The sequence below is a fragment of the Salmo salar genome, chromosome 24 (assembly GCF_965601325.2).
Source record: "Salmo salar chromosome 24, fSalSal1, whole genome shotgun sequence".
In the NCBI taxonomy this organism is placed as follows: Eukaryota; Metazoa; Chordata; class Actinopteri; order Salmoniformes; family Salmonidae; genus Salmo; species Salmo salar.
The window spans coordinates 39,162,156-39,182,861 of NC_138314.1; the positions used below are offsets into that span (position 1 = coordinate 39,162,156).

Genomic DNA, 20,706 nt, shown 5'->3' on the forward strand with positions numbered 1-20,706 from the left:
AATGTGCCATTTTAACCCACGTTAGCAGGCATTGTTGAGCACAATGCTCATTCCTCTAGCTAGCAGATAGCGCTGTAAACATCACAGGGTGCTGCATTAGCCTCTGTCGCTAAGAGTTGTGCACATAACCTTGTTGATGGTGGGAATGGATTGTCTCATTATTGAATGTCAATTTGCCCAAAGGGTTTTGATATCCGTTCATCATGATCAATTACACCTCATAGCACAACAAACTGCTTAATACTATTTTAGAAATATATGTTAAATATAAACCGAGTGGCACAGCGGTCTAAGGCACTGCATCACAGTGCTAGAGGCGTCACTACAGACCCGGGTTTGATCCCGGGCTGTATTACAACCGGCCGTAATCGGGAGTCCTATAGGGCGGCGCACAATTGGTAGTCAATGTCTGACTACTTCTTTATTATTTTAAATAAAGACATTCAACTATAGAATCAAGTAAGAACAATAAATGTTATATTGACTTTAAAATATTAAATAATCATAACTTGTAAAAACTCAACTTTAGATTAGCAGAACATAAATAAATATACTGACAAAAACATAAATGCAACATGTAAAGTGTTGGTCCCATGTTTCATGAGGTGAAATAAAAGATCCCATAAATGTTCCATACACACAAAAAGCTTATTTCTCTCAAGTTCTGTTTACATCCCTGTTCATGAGCATTTCTCCTTTGCCAAAATAATCCATCCACCTGACAGGTGTGGCATATCAAGAAGCTGATGAAACAGCATGATCATTACACAGGTGCACCTTGTGCTGGGGGAAATAAAAGGCCTCTCTAAAATGTGCAGTTTTGTCACACAACATAATGCCACAGATGTCTGATATAAATACTATGCATGCCAGTATCTCTTGGCTAAGAGTTGAGGAGAGACTGACTGCATCACTTCTTATTTTTATAAGAAACATGAATGTGTTGAAAATCTCAAATTGTTTGCATAGTCAACCTACACACAGCTCTGACACACACTTACCCCACCAGACATGCCACCAGGGGTCTTTTCACAGTCCCCAAATCCAGAACAAATTCAAGAAAGCTCTGTTCCATCTCATATTGCTCAAATAAACAGCAAACCTGGTTTCAAAAAACAGATAAAGCAACACCTCACGGCACAACACCTCTCCACTATTTGACCTAGATAGTTTCTGTGTATGCATTGATATGTAGGCTACGCATACCTTTTAAAAAATGCATGTAGTTCTTTCCTTGAGCTCTTCTTGTCTATTCATGTTCTGTATTATGTCATGTTTCATGTTTTGTGTGGACACCAGGAAGAGTAGCTGCTGCTTCTGCAACAGCTTGTGGGGATCCTAATAAAATACCAAATGTCTCATGTTTTGAGGGAGCGTGCAATTGGCATGCTGACCTCCACATCGGGTTTCTTCACCTGCTGGATCGTCTGAGACCAGCCACCTGGACAGTTGATGAAACTGAGGAGTATTTCTGTCTATAATAAAGCCCTTTTGTGGGTTAAAACGAATTCTTGCTCCCAAGTGGGTGGACCTATGTCCTCCCAGGCCCACCTACAGTATGGCTGCGACCCTGCCCAGTCTTAGATTAGGGCCTAATGACTTTATTTCATTTGACTGATTTCCTTATGTGAACTGTAACTCAGTAAAATTGTTGAAATTGTTGCATGTTGTGTTTATATTTTTGTTCAGTATAGTTATATTTACTCAATAACCTACTATTTAACTGTACTCAAAAACATTAAGTGACTAGAAATGTTATTGACATATGAGTTAGTTCCACTTTTATGATTTTAGTTCTATTGACCATTGGATATTTTTTAGTAGCGACTACTCAATTTCTTTAATGAGTTAAGCAGTTACTTTTTACAATGTGTAAACTATGTCCAGTGTCTACTCTAGTGCAATCAGTCTTCTTTAGTGAATATCCATGTTGCATGAAAGTTATGGGGCAATACCTGTAAGAGGCTGATAGACTAGCAGTTAAGAGCATTGGGCCAGTATTCGAAAGTTGTCTGGTTTGAATCCCCGAGCCGATTTGGTGAAAATTACGTCGATCTGCCCTTGATCAAGACACTTAACCCTAATTTCTCTGGATAGAGACAATATGAACCGTTTCCAGTGGTTTTGGCTGTGAAACAATGACATTTGATTGAAAATATAGACATTTAAAACACAAGATGATTTCCCTTTATTCCCACCTTCAATTCCTGAAATGTAGGCTATTGTGCAAAAGCGATCACGTGCCAAAGTGTTATCCTCCAGGATCCTTAATCCAGGATCGTCATCAGATTAAGATTATGCCCAGGGACCCCCGTTTATGAGACCGATGGAGATGGAGTGCCCGCCACTGAACCAGGGCGGAGCTTGGCCAGATTACCCCTCTCGGTTCATTTTAGATAGCCTACCCCCCGCCCTCTGTGCATCTCTTCCTCTCCCTGCCTCCGTCAGTCATCCTCCCAGGTAACTCTGGTCCAGACAATGCGCGGCTGGCAACTGCTGCTGTCCGTGTAGTTGGCTCTCTACAGGGCCTTCTCCCACACAGTATACCTCACCCTCCGACTGCTAGAGACAATCCGCATGCGGAGTGGTCATCGCGCGCACCGTGGCGAATTTTCACTTGATTTTCTGTCGCAGAAAAGAGTGGTCCCTATACGCTTGCCAGTATTTCGGAATATGGTGGTCCTTGTTAAATATGAATGAGTTCTCCTTTTTTACGTCTTAAATGTCAGTGATGGATACAGTATTAGAATCCGCATGAAAATTGAAGTTTTGCGTTTCGTTTTATTCATTAAAGCTTGCAAAATGCGTCGTGTCTGAGGCAGAATCTACGGTCCGGACCAAATCAGCCCAGGACCTGCGTCTGAGAAAAGCAAACCCGTGCTTCCCTAATATTTAGCAAACATTGCATTTGGCTTGCATTCATCCCCAGTTTTGGATTGATCGGATGCGTCAGCGTTGGAAGCGGCTGTGGAGAACCCCATAGCTTTCAGCATGATTTGATGTAACTGGATTTTTTAACAGGGTAACTGGTTATCTCTTACCTTTTAACTGAGAACAGCTACATTCAAGTCAAGAAGCAAACTCCATCAAGAGATAGATCCATCCCTATATGGACTAAATCTTGGTTCTTCGGGATTTAAAACTAGCAAATCACACGCATCTTGTTCGGCGCTTCTTGGGAAAATAGCCTTAAACTGTGGGAGACATGAAAGTTGTTTCAGCAGTGTTGTTCCTTGGCATATTTTGGAGTCAGGAGTGGGAGCCCGTGCTTTCTGATTCAATCATACACATCGGTAAGTTGCCTTCTTCCAACATCAGTAGGCTAATACGGATGCCATGCCTCTGTGCATAGATTTGCCTCTGCATAGATTTTGGTATACGCAAATCATTTGTACCACCACACACCACTAACGCTGTGGACAATGTCAGTTCCCGTGGCATGATATTGGTACGGGATACATTATTATTAAATATAAGCAATTAATCCCCCCCACAAAAAAATAATAATGTACTTAACAGCATGCGCCATTGCGCATAATGGCTAATGAAGTTGCCTGCTGAGTTTTGCACATAATTACCATGTATGTTTTAATTAGGGTATTTCATCTTATGTTTTTCTATTTAATAACGTAAAGGCGGGAAATGTGAATAACTAAAATGTAATATGAACATAGTGATTAGCCTATGGGTATTGTGTTTACTGTCTCAAATCGCCTGCTACCTGAAAACAGGTGATATGAAAAGTCCGTGATGTCTGCGGATTAGGAAGGAATATGCTGATATTCTTTTTCTTGAAACAATGTATCCACATATACATGCAACCTACATGCAATGCAGCTGGAATAGCCTTAACAATATAGGCTCGTGCCTACCGCTGTGGGAAGTGTGGTAATGTTGAGTGGCATATCGAAAAGGGGTGTAGGAAAATTGTTGTTAGATACTTCTTATAATGTAGGATGTAAGAGAAGGGTCGGCTGAGAGATGTCTGTCTTGTGCATGTCTTGTGCGCAGATATATAGGTTACTATTTGGATGGACATAAATTGTGATATCAAATGGGGGGAAATCCACTCTTTTGTGTGTGCGTGTGTGTGTGTGTGTGAGAGAGAGAGAGAGAGAGAGAGAGAGAGAAATGCACACCAATTTAGGGTGTCAACGATCACACCTTGCAGCACACTGATGGTTTTAAAATGTTACAAGCAAGATAAACCCGATAGAGCTTACAGGCCTAGAGGCTATGTGCTTAACATAAAAAGCTACAGGTTTACCTAATCTAAAACCACAATTTCTATATATTAGCTTGTAATCCCCTAACCTGTTTAGTACATTGGCCTTCTTTATATTTGATTATTCCAACCCCCAATACTCTATGATAGTCTATTGTGAGGTCATTATTTTGCAATGCATTTCTGGCTTGTTGCACACCTGACAAAAGTCAATTTAATGCATCAGAAACATTAGCCAGGGTACGCCAAGGTGATTTACAGAAGCTTATTTGTAGCTGTTTGTCAAGATCAGGGATTCGTTTATGGTTTGTCTTTGGGCAAGGTTAGTTTACTCCAGTGAAAAACGGGGAATATTTATCCTATTTATATTGAATATTTTCCCGGTTTTAACGTAGCCTACTTTTAATGTTCTTCTTTTTCACCTGAATGCCAATAACCCGTTTTTGTTCTCTTATCCTCGATAAATAAAAATTGGTTGTGTTTTTGAGCCTTTGTTTTATTCCCAACCCCCAATCGATAGTTCGTTTCCCTTCTTTGACGTTTCTATTTAGAATCACTACATGAAAGGTTACCCCTATCATTTCCCTCCCTGATGGAAATGGCAGACTATAGGCCACTTGTTTGTTTTGAGATATCCTTGCATTGCACGGTCAAGTGAGAAATCAAGACAGCATAAAAACAAACATGGTAGGCGTACCGTAGGCCTAATTATTGTGGAACAAAATGCTTTAATTGAAGTCTTTAGGCCTTCATTGTCTACCAAAACGAGTGGAAGGTCAGGGGAATGAAAAACTACAGTATATTAAACATCACTTTGACGATGTCAGAAGTAATCCTTCCTAATCTCTTTGTTGCTGTTAAAGAAAGAATGGGGGGAGAACCCTGACGTCAACCCAGAGATAGCACTTCCGCATCATCCTTTCCTGTGACGCGGGAATTTTAGCTAGGCATTTTCATTTCGCGCGCATTACTTGATGGCCGAGGAGCCTTCTAATGATCTGCATGCTGAAGGGAGAGCCCGTGTGCCGTGCACTGCATCGCAATGGCCCGCCGCTTTATGAGGCTATTCAGAAAGTCACTGTGATTTATGTCGCTGGAAAGCAACAAAGTCCCTGGTATTATCCGAGCTGCCTGGCACCGTCCTCACACACCACATCCACCCGCTCACCATGCACTAATGCAGAGGAGGCAAACATTCCCGCACGACAGTCCCACTTCAGGCTACTTTGTTGCCCCCGCTTACGATTCATGATTCCCTGTTTAAAGTGGATGCCTCTGTTTATGTTTTGCACCTGGTCAAATCCAATGTGCCCAACTCGAAATGCTGGAGGGTTAGGTTTATTATATTCCCCCTAGTGGTTGTTCTGAGTCTTTATAGCCTTTCAAACGGTCATTTTCTATTTATATTCAACACTTCCCAATACTCCTAAGAAGGAAAACATATTTATTATTTATCTTTTAAATCATATAATTTTCACATTATTTATGATCTGAACCAAATAATAGGTTACATCTTCCTCAGGGAGAATGTGTGGTTCAAGAGGATTTTTTATTCAGTTGTAATATAAGAGAGAACTTGATCCACTGTTCCATTTTTGACTTTGCCATGGTAGTGGAATTCAAATATGTGAGCTTTTATTATTGGATGTTCCTGGGTGTTTTGCTAACCCGTTTTCGCAGCTGTCAAGATTCCTTCCGTTTTAACAATGAGCACGTTTGTGTGAAGTGATTCCTATCTATCCGCCCATCGAGTTATGTATCTATGAGCTCTAACAGATCTGCAACTCCCGTGTTTTTTTTTTTTTTTTGCAGAAGATTTAAGATTTCCTCTGTGTTAGGATGTCTGACTGCAGTACTGGAAGTGACATAGACATATAGTATTGTGAGTGATTGTGAGGGGTTGCAGGTAATGTATGCTAAAGAAAATCCTGTTTTCAGGACTTTTCTGTAATCGCTGCCTCTATATTTATTCGAATTGAATTAGAATATCCTTTTCCAGAATAAGGTACAAGGCTTTACAGAGACAAGCTAAAGTATATCATTGCAATTTATTACATTAATTCTTTCTCTTCTACATGTTGTTTTTATCCTTATTATTACAAAATGTCAGCAGGTAAGGTAGGGTAGGCCAGGTGGACTGGGCCATTTCAAACATGATATATTTGGAGAACAATTGAGGCCCTTATCCCAAGAACAAACTGATGATGAGGAGTATGTGTGTTGTAAAGGTTTTTGGCTTAATCCCCTCCTAACGCCCAGGCTAACCTCAGCATGCCGATGCCAGCTGTGTGTGTGTGTGTGTGTGTGTGTGTGTGTGTGTGTGTGTGTGTGTGTGTGTGTGTGTGTGTGTGTGTGTGTGTGTGGATGGGAAGCCAACGGGGCGCTTAGGCATGTACCAATAACCTTGCCTCCATTCAAGAGCAGTTGTGCATGTTTTCTGAGCGTAGAGAGAGAGTTGACAGTGAATTTACAGCACTATAAAACGGCCCTCGTTATAAAGGCAAACGGCTGCACAAGTGTGCTCCACAATAGAACTCCCAGTGAAAGGGAGGCTCTGCTAGCCTGTATGTTCATCATGCCATATATTTCTAATTGACTGATCGACTTCAAAGCCTGCTGATAGTTCCAGGATATGCTCAATTAGTTGCCATGTTAAGTTGGTCCATTGGCTTGGCTGCACGACTCCACTAATGGGTCACACTAAAGTCTTTTACGTTCTCCTTTCCTCACAGTTCACTGGAGTGAATCGTCCTCCAGAAATCTCTGTTGGTTTTCCAGCGGGCCAGTCCCAAAACACACATGGCAAATGGGAACACATGCACCACTACCACTCACTAACTGTGGCACTCCTGCACTTTAGCCCTACCTAGAACCAATAAAAGAGGTTTCTAACCTCAAGGGTCTTTTCCTGGTTAAATAAAGGTTAAATAAACTAGAAGGGCCACAGAGCTTCATATGCTCATAAATCATTGAGCATGCTGTGTACAGATACAGACATCCTACTTTTTATTTTACAAGACTTTAACCTTTATGTTAACAGGGAAAACATATTGAGGCCTAGGTCTCTTTTACAAATGTGCCCTGTATATACAACACAAATATTTACATTTGACAAGGGAGTGGAACTGTAGTAGAGAAGGTTGTAGATAAATGAGAGAGAAGTGAGTAAAGAACATAGCATAGAGAGGCAGAGAGGAAACCAAGTCATTCATGTGTTTTACCAGTTCTCTTATTGTAGGCCCGAGGACTGTGTTGTTTATGCCATATAGATAGTATGCTGGTCCTGTGTGGCCTAGGGTGTTTTCACATATACAATGCTTCAGAAAGTATTCACACCCCTGGACTTTTTCCGCATTTTGTTTTGTTACAGCCTGAATTTAAATGGATTAAATTGAGATTTTGTGTAACTGACCTACACACAATACCCCATAATGCCAAAGTGGAATTATGATTTTCAATTTTTTTTTCTCAAATTAATAAAAAATGAAATGCTGAAATGTATTGAGTCAATAAGTATTCAACTCATTTGTTATGGCAAGCCTAAATAAGTTCAGGAGTAAAAATGTGCTTAACAAGTCACATGATAAGTTGCATGGACTCACTCTGTGTGCAATAATAATGTTTAAAATGATTTTTGAATGAATACCTCATCTCTGTACCCCACACATACAATTTTCTGTAAGGTCCCTCAGTCTTGCAGTGAATCAGGAACCAATACACACAGTCAGTCAGGAAAGCAAAGGCTATCTTTTTCAAGCAGAAATTTGCATCCTGTAGCTCTAACTCCAAAATGTTTTGGGACACTGTAAAGTCCATGGAGAACAAGAGCACCTCCTCCTAGCTGCCCTTTGCACTGAGGCTAGGTAACACGGTCACCACCGATAAATCCATGATAATCGAAAATTTCAATAAGCATTTCTCTACGACTGGCCATGCCTTCCTCCTGGCTATTCCAACCCCGGGCAACAGCCCCCCCCCCCCCGCAAAACCTGGACCCGTACAAATCAGCTGGGCTAGACAATCTGGACCCTCTCTTTCTAAAACTATCCGCCGCCATTGTTGCAACCCCTATTACCAGCCTGTTCAACCTCTCTTTCGTATCGTCCGAGATCCCTAAAGATTGGAAAGCTGCCGCGGTCATCCCCCTCTTCAAAGGGGGTGACACTCTAGACCCAAACTGCTATAGACCTATATCTATCCTGCCCTGCCTCTCTAAAGTCTTCGAAAGCCAAGTTAATAAATAAACAGACAGTACTGTGCAGCCGTCTTTATCGACCTGGCCAAGGCTTTCGACTCTGTCAATCACCGTAATCTTATCGGCAGACTCAATAGCCTTGGTTTCTATAATGACTGCCTCGCCTGGTTCACCAACTACTTTGCAGACAGAGTTCAGTGTGTCAAATCGGAGGGCCTGTTGTCCGGACCTCTGGCAGTCTCTATGGGGGTAACACAGGGTTCAATTCTCGGGCCGACTCTTTTCTCTGTATCAATATATCAATGATGTTGCTCTTGCTGCGGGTGATTCCCCGATCCACCTCTACGCAGACGACACCATTCTGTATACTTCTGGCCCTTCCTTGGACACTGTGCTAACAAACCTCCAAATGAGCTTCAACGCCATACAACACTCCTTCCGTGTCCTCCAACTGCTCTTAAACGCTAGTAAAACCAAATGCATGGTTTTCAACCGTTCGCTGCCCGCAACCGTCCGACTAGCATCACCACCCTGGACGGTTCTGATCTAGAATATGTGGACAACTATAAATTCCTAGGTGTCTAGCTAGACTGTTAACTCTCCTTCCAGACTCATATTAAACATCTCCAATCCAAAATCATATCTAGAATCGGCTTTCTATTTCGCAACAAAGCCTCCGTCACTCACGTCGCCAAACTTACCCTAGTAAAACTGACTATCCTACCGATCCTCGACTTTGGCGATGTAATCTACAAAATAGCTTCCAATACTCTACTCAGTAAACTGGATGCAGTCTATCACAGTGCCATCCGTTTTGTCACCAAAGCCCCTTATACTACCCACCACTGCAACCTGTATGCTCTAGTCGGCTGGCCCTCGCTACATATTCGTCACCAGACTCACTGGCTCCAGGTCATCTATAAGTCTTTGCTAGGTAAAGCTCCGCCTTATCTCAGCTCACTGGTCACAATAACAACACCCACCCGTAGCACACGTTCCAGCAGGTATATCTCACTGATCATCCCCAAAGTCAACACCTTATTTGGCCGCCTCTCCTTCCAGTTCTCTGCTGCCAGTGACTGGAACGAATTGCAAAAATCGCTGAAGCTGGAGACTTATATTTCCCTCACCAACTTTAAACATCAGCTATCTGAGCTGCTAACTGATCACTGCAGCTGTACATAGCCCATCTGTAAATAGCCCATCCAATCTACCTACCTCATCCCCATACTGTTTTAATTCACTTTTCTGCTCTTTTGCACACCAGTATCACTACTTACACATCATCATCTGCTCATTTATCACTCCAGTGTTAATCTGCTAAATTGTAATTCTTCGCTACTATGGCCTATTTATTGCCTACCTCCTCATGCCTTTTGCACTCACTGTATATAGACTTTCTTTTTTTTCTACTGTGTCATTGACTTGTTTATTGTGTTATTGGCTTGTTTATTGTTTATTCCATGTTATTCCATGTGTAACTCTGTGTTGTTGTCTGTGTCACACTGCTTTGCTTTATCTTGGCCAGGTCGCAGTTGTAAATGAGAACTTGTTCTCAACTAGCCTACCTGGTTAAATAAATGGGAAATAAAACAAAAATTCCAAATACAGATTCAGCCACAAAAACCAGGGAGGTTTTCCAATGCCTCGCAAAGAAGGGAATCTATTGGTAGATGGGTAAAAGAAAAGCAGACATTCAATATCCCTTTGAGCATGGTGCCGGAAAGAGGAAAGAAACCGCTCAGGGATTTCTCAATGAGGCCAATTGTGACTTTAAAACAGTTACGGAGTTTAATGGCTGTGATAGGAGAGAACTGAGGATGGATCAACAACATTGAAGTAACTCCAAAATACTAACCTAATTGACAGTGAAAAGAATTCCAAAACATGCATCCTGTTTGCAACAAAGCGTTAAAGTAATACTGCAAAAAATGTGGCAAAGCAATTCACTTTCTGTCCTGAATACAAAGTGTTATGTTTGGGGTGAATCCAATACAACACATTACTGGGTACCACTCTCCGTATTTTCAATCATAGTGGTGGCTGCATCATGTTATGGGTATGCTTGTAATGGTTAAGGACTGGGGAGTTTTTCAGGATACAAAAATAAACAGAATGGAGCTAAGCACAGGCAATATCCTAGACGAAAACCTTGTTCGGTCTGCTTTCCATTGACACTGGGAGATGAATTCACCTTTCTGCAGGACAATAACCTAAAACATAAGGCCAAATCTACACTGGAGTTGCATACCAAGAATACAGTGAATGTTCCTGAGTGGCCGAGTTACAGTCTTGACTTAAATCTGAGTATTCTTTGTAAATCGTTGACAAAAAAAAGACAATTAAATCCATTTTAATTTCACTTTGTAACACAACAAAAAAGTCAAGGGGTGTGAATACTTCTTGAAGGAACTGTAGTGCTTTTTAAAATAACCGATCTCACTCCTCTTTAAAGTGGACGCTGAGGTAAAGAAAAAGGCAAAAGAACTGTCTGCTTTCACATTGTTATGTTTAGAAAGGAACCAAGATCATTTCCTAACATTCACTCAATGCACTCTGGGTTTTTACAAAGTGCAGGACAAGCCATTCCATCAGAACGTGTTATCGGACAGCTACATATGCCTACTTTCATTCTGGAAGCTAATAGGTTGCATTTAGTTAAAACATGAAACATAATAATTATTATCAGAAGATAACATTAACATGTAAATATTATTGGTAATTGAAAACCCAATGTAGGCTACTGCCCCTTTAAGAGCTAGCATTGATTTTGTTACCTCTATTGTGATTCTCCCATAATATTGCTGTCTTCTCACAATTCAAACCCCACAATCGAATAAACAATTTATGAAGCTCTCTTAGCCTATATATCACATATTGCAAACAAGTAATAGTGTCAGTATAAAACTCCACACATGTTTTGGAATTTCTGTGCATCCTTGACAATCGCTAATCAATATCCAAATACAGCACACGTTATTTCATAATCTTCTCTCTTTTGTGGCACCAATGTGATGGGTTATGCCAGGGGAAATTGTGTTGCTGTAGCCTAGTGTGTGGTGCGGGAATAATGACAAGCGAACCTGTAGAGCCTTGTGTTCATGTTGCCCTAAAAAAGGAAACCAAACCTCGGGATTCCAGCGAACTGAACTCAGACCAGCTCTTGAGAGGTTACTGTAGGTTCGCTTCGAGGGCTCGTTTGAGGGGCCTGAGTTCCTTTGGATTGCTCACACTGCACAAACAATTAAGCAAATCGCACTGAATTCACAAAATTGGCTGAAAAGGACCAAGCTTGCAATGTTAGGATCATGGGTTCGATTCCCGCTGGGGCCACCGCTACGAAAATGTATGCACGCACTACCGTGTTAGCTGCTTTGGATAAAAACCATCCGCTGAACGGCATATATTATATTAATATACAGTACATGGGTTAGCTGGACATATTTCTCAATTTTTCAGAGGGTGCATGGCAGAGAACATTTCTCGGCTGCATCGTCTTTTCAAAGCCCTCATGTTGAAAACGAGAGTAATTTCCTGTGTGTTTAGTGAACAAGGACAAGGTCCCAGTTGACTGCAGCACCGCAGTACAGTGAGCACGCCAATCAAGGCTCGCGCGGCAGGCATTATTTCCCTGGTACATGATAATGATTATTATACATATTCTTGAATGGAAAATGTTAAGCATGGTTAATTGTATGTCAGGTTTTATTCTCTCCTGGACTGACAGAATTAACTGTGAATACAAAGGTTTCACCTGGGTTCTCTGATTCCCCCTCAGTTCCAGTGGGTTCTCAGTTCCAGTTAGGCAGTAAAAAATGAATAGAACGTTGAATTTTTTTGTTGTTGAAGTATGAATAGAAGCAATAGAAATCCCAAAGAAGACTTATTCAATGGGAACTAGATATTTGTTTTTGTTTTGAAATAATGAATCATTTTGTTTTACGCACTAACTAAAGACAGACAAAAGATTTGACAGTTTCCCTAAAATGATTAGTGCCAATTAGCTGAACAATGGAGGTTAGCTGACCCCTTTCAATTAATAGTCAATAACAATGATCCAGACATACAGTATATAGCACAAGCATTCCGCTACACTTGCATTAACATCTGCTAACCATGTCTATGTGACCAATACGAATTTGATTTGATTTGATATGGTTGCAAAGGCTTGGACATTGCCTTCTGATTCACCTTGAATCGTTGTTGCTCCAGTCATCTTTCCAATCTACACTGAGTGTACAAAACATTTTTGCCCTCAAAACAGTCTCTATTCAACAGGGCATGGACACTACAAGGTGTCGAAAGCGTTCCCCAGGGATGCTGGCCCATGTTGACTCCAATGCTTCCCACAGTTGTCTCAAGTTGGCTGGATGTCCTTTGGGTGGTGGACCATTCTTGATAAGTATGGGAAACTGTTGAGCATGAAAATCCCTGCAGCATTGCAGTTCTTGAAACACTCAAAACGGTGCACCTGGTACCTACTACCATACCCCGCTCAAAGACACTTAAATATTTTGTTTTGTCCATTTATCCTCTCAATGGCACACATACACAATCCATGTCTCAATTGTGTCAAGTCTTAAAAATCCTTCTTTAACCTGTCTCCTCCTCTTCATCTACTCAGATTGAAGTGGATTTAACAAGTGACATCAATAAGGGATCATAGCTTTCACCTGGATTCATCTATTGGTTACAGTTTACCTCATTATTAATCTAGTGATTAAAGTTTACCTATTCATTAATCTAGTAGTTAGTGGTCTCAGTTTACCTCAGCATTAATCTAGTGGTCACAGTTTACCTCAGTATTAATCTAGTGGTTACAGTTTACCTCAGCATTAATCTAGTGGTTACAGTTTACCTCAGCATTAATCTAGTGGTTACAGTTTACCTAAGCATTAATCTAGTGGTTACAGTTGATCTCAGCATTAATCTAGTTGTTAGTGGTTACAGTTTGCCTCAGCATTAATATAGTGGTTAGTGGTTACAGTTTACCTCAGCATCAATTTAGTGGTAACAGTTTCCCTCAACATTAATCTAGTGGTCACAGTTTACTTCAACATGAATCTAGTATTTACAGTTTACTTCAGCATTAATCTAGTAGTTACATTTTGCCTCAGTATTAATCTTTAACCCTGGTCTTTTACACATAGCACTGAACAACCAGGCTCACAGATGCAAGCAGTCATTGTTATTATACAGTATTAAATACTGAATCAAAATACAGTTGGATTGGCGTGTGTCAAGAACTGCAACGCTGCTGAGTTTTTCATGCTCAACAGTTTTCCGTGTATCAAGAATGGTCCACCACCCAAAGGACCAATATGTCGTTTATTGGTTGACTGTATCACTTGTAGTCAGGACGTCATTGTTGTTGGACAAACAGCTCTGACTAGCAAGAGGGAAACAAAATATGCAACAAAAAAAAAAATATATATTTCTTTAAAGTAAATACGAGTCATACTCGACATAACAGTGACAAAACAGTTGAACAAGAAGGGGATGAAATCTGTCAGGCCAGGAGAGAAATGCCTGGCTTTACCAAGCACCACATTACTCTCTCCAGACAGAGAGAGATGGAGCTGAGCCTCTTTGGGAGAGGCTGTGTCTGTGGTAATCATTACCCTGCCTTCTTTAGAGCCCTTTGGCCTTTTACTTTCATTTGTTGTTTTCTCTTCCCTTCTCTCCAGGCCCTCTCACTTTCTCCCCTCGTCACCTCCCCTCTTCACCTCAAACTCACAATGGGTAGAATGCCTTCAGATATCTTTGTCTTCTGCCTCCCCCACCCCTCGTTTCACCTGTCTTCTCTTAGATGAAGAAGAGCCAGAGTGCTGAAATATTTAACCCTTGCTTCTCTCTTCCTCCCATTCTCCTATGTTTCTAACCCCATCTTTCCTCTACACTATAAGCATAAGGAAATTATTGTTTATGTTCTTTTTAGGTGTAATCTGAAATGGCTACTGCTGTGCAATATTCATGTTGATCTCATCTCACAGATTGTCAGTCCTTCCATAGCTCCATCTTTGATTTTGAGGGTGGTTCCATTTCTCCAGCTCCATCCATTAACTTTATAGAAAACCTAGTGATCAGGTTGCGCTTAGGCTGAAATATATATTCAGCTTTAATTAAATAGACTACTGTATTTACTTCCTTTATCCCATGCACTTGGCATCCTCGATTCCAAGAAATTGATGGAAGGATGTTGAGAATATTTCCACAGAACATCTGATTATTGTTAAAAGAAATGTCTAAATGTCTTTGTCGGGGCTAATGACAGAATGCCCATAAACTTTTCTTCAGCAGATCAAAGCATGCAAGGTTGCATATTTGGACAGTTTTACTTTTGACAGATATTTTTTTTCTTTGTATTAAATAAAACGAATTATAACTCATGCGGTAATCCTTATGCAAATACCTTATTCAATTACTGCCTGTCCTAAGCATAAGTCTTGTAAATCTTAAAAAGTTAAGCTTTAAATCCTCTTTAGGAGAAGCCTACTCTAATCATCTAGATATTGTTGTTTTTGCCCCACTAATTCCTTTGATTTCATGTGACCCTGAAACGGAACATGGCTCTGTTTTCTCAGGAAAGGTGAAACCTTGCCCTCCACCTCATCATCATTCAGACCCCCACTGTGTCCAATATAAGTAGAGCAACTCACTGAAGTGTTGCAACTTATAGGACTACACTATATACAATAGAACTACACTATATACAATAGAACTACACTATATACAATAGAACTACACTATATACAATAGGACTAGACTATATACAATAGAACTACACTATACACAATAGGACTAGACTATATACAATAGGACTACACTATATACAATAGAACTACACTATACACAATAGGACTAGACTATATACAATAGAACTACACTATACACAATAGGACTAGACTATATACAATAGAACTACACTATATACAATAGAACTACACTATATACAATAGGACTAGACTATATACAATAGAACTACACTATACACAATAGGACTACACTATATACAATAGAACTACACTATACACAATAGGACTACACTATATACAATAGGACTACACTATATACAATAGGACTAGACTATATACAATAGGACTACACTATACACAATAGGACTACACTATACACAATAGGACTACACTATATACAATAGGACTACACTATATACAATAGAACTACACTATATACAATAGGACAGTAACATCATTAAGGTGGGGGGAGGGATTTAAAGACGAGTTCAAGGATGGTGGGGGAGGGTGTAAAGAACAATTCTAGGAGGATGGGGGGGTGTAAAGAAGAATTCTAGGAGGGTGGGGGGGTGTAAAGAAGTATTCTAGGAGGGTGGGGGGGTGTAAAGAAGTGTTCTAGGAGGGTGGGGGGGTGTAATGAAGAGTTCTAGGAAGGTGGGGGGGTGTAAAGAAGTATTCTAGGAGGGTGGGGGGGTGTAAAGAAGTATTCTAGGAGGGTGGGGGGGTGTAATGAAGAGTTCTAGGAAGGTGGGGGGGGGGGGTAAAGAGGAGTTCTAGGAGGGTGGGGGGGCATAAAGAAGTGTTCTAGGAAGGTGGGGGGTGTAAAGAAGTGTTCTAGGAAGGTGGGGGGTGTAAAGAAGTGTTCTAGGAAGTTGGGGGGTGTAAAGAAACGTTCAAGGTGGGTGGGGGGGTGTAAAGAAGCGTTCTAGGGGGGTGGGGGTGTACTAACGAGTTCTAGGATGGTGTGGGGAGGGTGTAAAGAAGCGTTCTAGGAGGGTGGGGGTGTAATAACGAGTTCTAGGATGGTGTGGGGAGGGTGTAAATAAGTGTTCTAGGAAGGTGGGGGTGTAAACAAGAGTTCTAGGATGGTGGGGGGGGGTGTAAAGAAGTGCTCTAGGAAGGTGGGGCGGTGTAACGAAGTGTTCTAGGAAGGTGGGGGGGTGTAACGAAGTGCTCTAGGAAGGTGGGGGGCGGTGTAAAGAAGTGTTCTAGGAGGTGTGATGGAGGAGTGAGGTGGATTTACAGTAACTAAGGCTAGCAGAGGAGGCTTGCTGACTTTAACAGAAGGACAGTACCCATCTACTAAATGTACAACAGAAGGCCAGTGTCCATACACTAAATGTACAACAGAAAGCCAGTGTCCATTCACTAAATGTACAACAGAAAGCCAGTGTCCATTTACTAATTGTACAACAGAAGGCCAGTGTCCATTTACTAATTGTACAACAGAAGGCCAGTGTCCATTTACTAAATGTATTTATGGCAGCATAGTGGAAATGAAGCGTTGTAAATGCTGTGTGTAGTGAGGATACATGTGAGAAACATACAACATGGATCAGAGGAAACTGCTGTGCACAGGCAGGGTTCAGAAGATCAACAACAAACAAACAACAACTGTATTTCCTTATTATTATTTAGCATAGAAATACATTTTCCCAACGTGGGTTGCAGCAGACAGCTATCTTCCCCAAATGCAGTATTTTAGAGTGAAACCAACTCCCATCTCCCAGCTCCCAGGCCCCTGCTCCCACACCCTATCTCCCAGGTCCCATTTCCCAACTCCCAGGCCCCAGCTCCCACACCCCATCTCCCAGGTCCCATTTCCCAACTCCCAGGCCCCAGCTCCCAGCTTCCACACCCCATCTCCCAGGTCCCATTTCCCAACTCCCAGGCCCCAGCTCCCACACCCCATCTCCCAGGTCCCATTTCCCAACTCCCAGGCCCCAGCTCCCAGCTTCCACACCCCATCTCCCAGGTCCCATTTCCCATCTCCCAGGCCCCAGCTCCCACACCCCATCTCCCAGGTCCCATTTCCCAACTCCCAGGCCCCAGCTCCCAGCTTCCACACCCTATTTCCCAGGTCCCATTTCCCAACTCCCAGGCCCCAGCTCCCAGCTTCCACACCCCATCTCCCAGGTCCCATTTCCCAACTCCCAGGCCCCAGCTCCCACACCCCATCTCCCAGGTCCCATTTCCCAACTCCCAGGCTCCAGCTCCCAGCTTCCACACCCCATCTCCCAGGTCCCATTTCCCAATTCCCAGGCCCCAGCTCCCACACCCTATCTCCCAGGTCCCATTTCCCAGCTCACAGGCCCCAGCTCCCAGCTTCCACACCCCATCTCCCAGGTCCCATTTCCCATCTCCCAGGTCCCAGCTCCCAGGTCAAGGGGAAGTAGATCCTGTGGGATACAGCCTGGTTGGTTCCCTAGGGGTAGCGCTGTGGCGTACACATCAAAGCATATGGGAGTTGTGATTAGCCACATGGCCAAGGCAGTGCTAAGTTAGAGCAGAGATCTCTGCTACTGCACCATCATACTGGGTGTGTAATCTCACAGGATGTAGGGTAAAAATAGGACAGGACGGGAATTCTGACGCTACAGTAGTTGGGATTCATCCTGCGAGCTGGAAACCCCCCCTGGCCAACAGAGCTTGTTTACTCTGTGCCAGTGACATATTATTCTCACAGTCATGCTACTGTAGTGTAGATAATTGGCTGTACAGTACCCGGATGAGCGTGATATTATCTTTGCTTTATTTTGAGGAATTAAACCTGCTCTTAAATTGTTAACACAAGATACTATTTATGTACCCCAGCCACAGCACCACCCCCACCCCACCACCCAGCTGCAGCTGTCCCCAGGTACTCCCACCACCCAGCTGCAGCTGTCCCCAGGTACTCCCACCACCCAGCTGCAGCTGTCCCCAGGTACTCCCACCACCCAGCTGCAGCTGTCCCCAGGTACTCCCACCACCCAGCTGCAGCTGTCCCCAGGTACTCCCACCACCCAGCTGCAGCTGTAACTAATCCTGGTTAGGCCTTTACCTCCTCCTGTCATATCAAGCTGTTGTCTGGAGGTTCCCAGCTGAGGGCTCACTGCTAACCCTTACCCCCTGCCTGAGGGCTCACTTCCTACCCTTACCCCCTGCCTGAGGACTCACTTCCTACCCTTACCCCCTGCCTGAGGGCTCACTTCCTACCCTTACCCCCTGCCTGAGGGCTCACTTCCTACCCTTACCCCCTGCCTGAGGGCTCACTTCCTACCCTTACCCCCTGCCTGAGGGCTCACTTCCTACCCTTACCCCCTGGCTGAGGGCTCACTTCCTACCCTTACCCCCTGCCTGAGGGCTCACTTCCTACCCTTACCCCCTGCCTGAGGGCTCACTTCCTACCCTTACCCCCTGCCTGAGGGCTCACTTCCTACCCTTACCCCCTGCCTGAGGGCTCACTTCCTACCCTTACCCCCTGCCTGAGGACTCACCTCCTACCCTTACCCCCTGCCTGAGGGCTCACTTCCTACCCTTACCCCCTGCCTGAGGGCTCACTTCCTACCCTTACCCCCTGCCTGAGGGCTCACTTCCTACCCTTACCCCCTGCCTGAGGGCTCACTTCCTACCCTTACCCCCTGCCTGAGGACTCACCTCCTACCCTTACCCCCTGCCTGAGGGCTCACTTCCTACCCTTACCCCCTGCCTGAGGACTCACCTCCTACCCTTACCCCCTGCCTGAGGGCTCACTTCCTACCCTTAACCCCAGGCTGAGGGCTCATTTCCTACACTTACCCCCTGGCTGAGGGCTCACTTCCTACCCTTACCCTCTGGGTGAGGGCTCACTGCCTACGCTTACCCCCTGGCTGTGGGCTGACTTATCACTGATTGTCCCTCCCTCTTGGCCCTTCTTGACTCTGTGATGATGGGGTCACGTCAAGGGCTGTCGCTGGGCAGCCTTCCACCTCCACTTCCCTCAAACCAGAGGCTGATCACACCGGTGACTTTGTTGTCCGCCTGCATCTTCATAAATCGATGCAATAGTGCCAGCCCCTTTGACAGAATAGTTTCTCAGTGAAAGCAAAACGTTTCAGATAATCTTTTTAACAGTAGAACCACTGGGCCTCGAGGGACCCACCTTCAAGCTAACGAGCAGTCATTCTGACTGCAACATTCTAACAGTGGAATTAATACATTTCATATATGCTATCACAACAATAATCATTTGTTTTTGTTTATGAAGGTCTTGGGTAACATTTAGTGTGTAATAGTCTCCGGTTTTCTCTTTGTGTCACTGTCGATGGCAACTGTCAAATGTATGGTGCACATGACTGAAACTTTATTTCTTGCTTTGCATTGGTAAAGTGTGAGTGTTGTCTTGTCATTCTTCAGCACCGTTGTGGAGTAAAACAGCTGTGCATGTGTCTCACTTTGTTCATGGTGCAAGCAACTTGTTCACCAATGGCAGTAAAGTAAAGAAATTGCCCATGGTGACATTTCTCCCCATGCCAACGTAAGGTTTCACAAGCCTAATCACCACATTCCCCGACACTCGCTCACCTGCTGCCTGATGTGGATCTTTTCCCAGATATGGAAAGCCGTTCAGCATGTACAATTACGCATGCTCTCACTGTGTACTCCTAGTAGGCCAGACGGATAAGACTGCTTGGATGTGTTGGACTGATATAGGGTACATACCATTTAGAGATTAGAATTAGAATGGATCAATTTCAATAGAATGGCCCGTCCTGTTCTTCCTTCACAATTGGTAATGACATAATTATACATCGTTCACTTCCCCGTCGCTCATCATCTCACCCATTCTCCCCATCATAATTTACTTCATTTATTTCATCTGTTGTTATATGTGTGAAATTAGTTTTACTATAGTTTAGGTTCAGTTTTGAGGCAGAGCAGGCCCTACTGTTGGTAGGAGGAGCAGAGCAGGCCCTACTGTCGGTAGGAGGAGCAATGGGGGAAAACTATTCAGGAAATGACATGCCCTCCTAAAACTGGTTATAACTCCAGTTCGGTTCGTGATATTAAGATTCTAACAACGACAGTGTGTTCTATAGACTTATTTGGGAAAAGTCAGTGACAGAGGGGGGCATGACATAGCAATAAATGCCACGAAGCCAAATTTACTAAAGCACAAACTGTTCAGGTCACTCTGTACTGGCCTACTACTCACAGGGATCCTCTCAGGATCTGCTCCTCCCACACCTTTGACCACCACCCCCTACCTACCTCACTGCCTCAGCATATAACACTTTTTGCTCTGCTCTCACCCTGGAAACTTCAATCTGTCTCACTCACACAGGACATTTCTGATACACAGAAACATGGCCACTCCCACAATTGAAACAGACCACTTTTTTCTACCGAAACTACACACTCTTTTGTCCCATGTCCTCCTGTACAATTCTCACATATTGGAACCTTCCTCCTACATACTGCTGCAACATGACCATAAACTTGGCATCTGAAACACCGTAGTGGGTTCGGAACAAAAGCTGTCATGGGATAACTTAGCATGGCTTTATCCA

The 20,706-nt window shown here is 43.2% G+C and overlaps 1 protein-coding gene across 2 annotated transcripts in view; it reads left to right on the plus strand.

Annotated features, from left to right (window-relative positions):
• Positions 1-2,443: 2,443 nt before the first annotated feature.
• Positions 2,444-20,706, plus strand: part of LOC106585836 (glutamate receptor ionotropic, delta-2) — a 623,881-nt gene continuing 605,618 nt past the window's right edge. For both annotated transcript variants that reach the window (XR_001324086.3, XM_014172508.3), the window contains exon 1: positions 2,444-3,293. Coding sequence is in view for 1 of the 2 variants with exons in the window: in XM_014172508.3 (XP_014027983.1) it covers positions 3,206-3,293 (88 nt within the window). In the remaining variant the exon portion in view is untranslated. The remainder of the gene's footprint in view (positions 3,294-20,706) is intronic.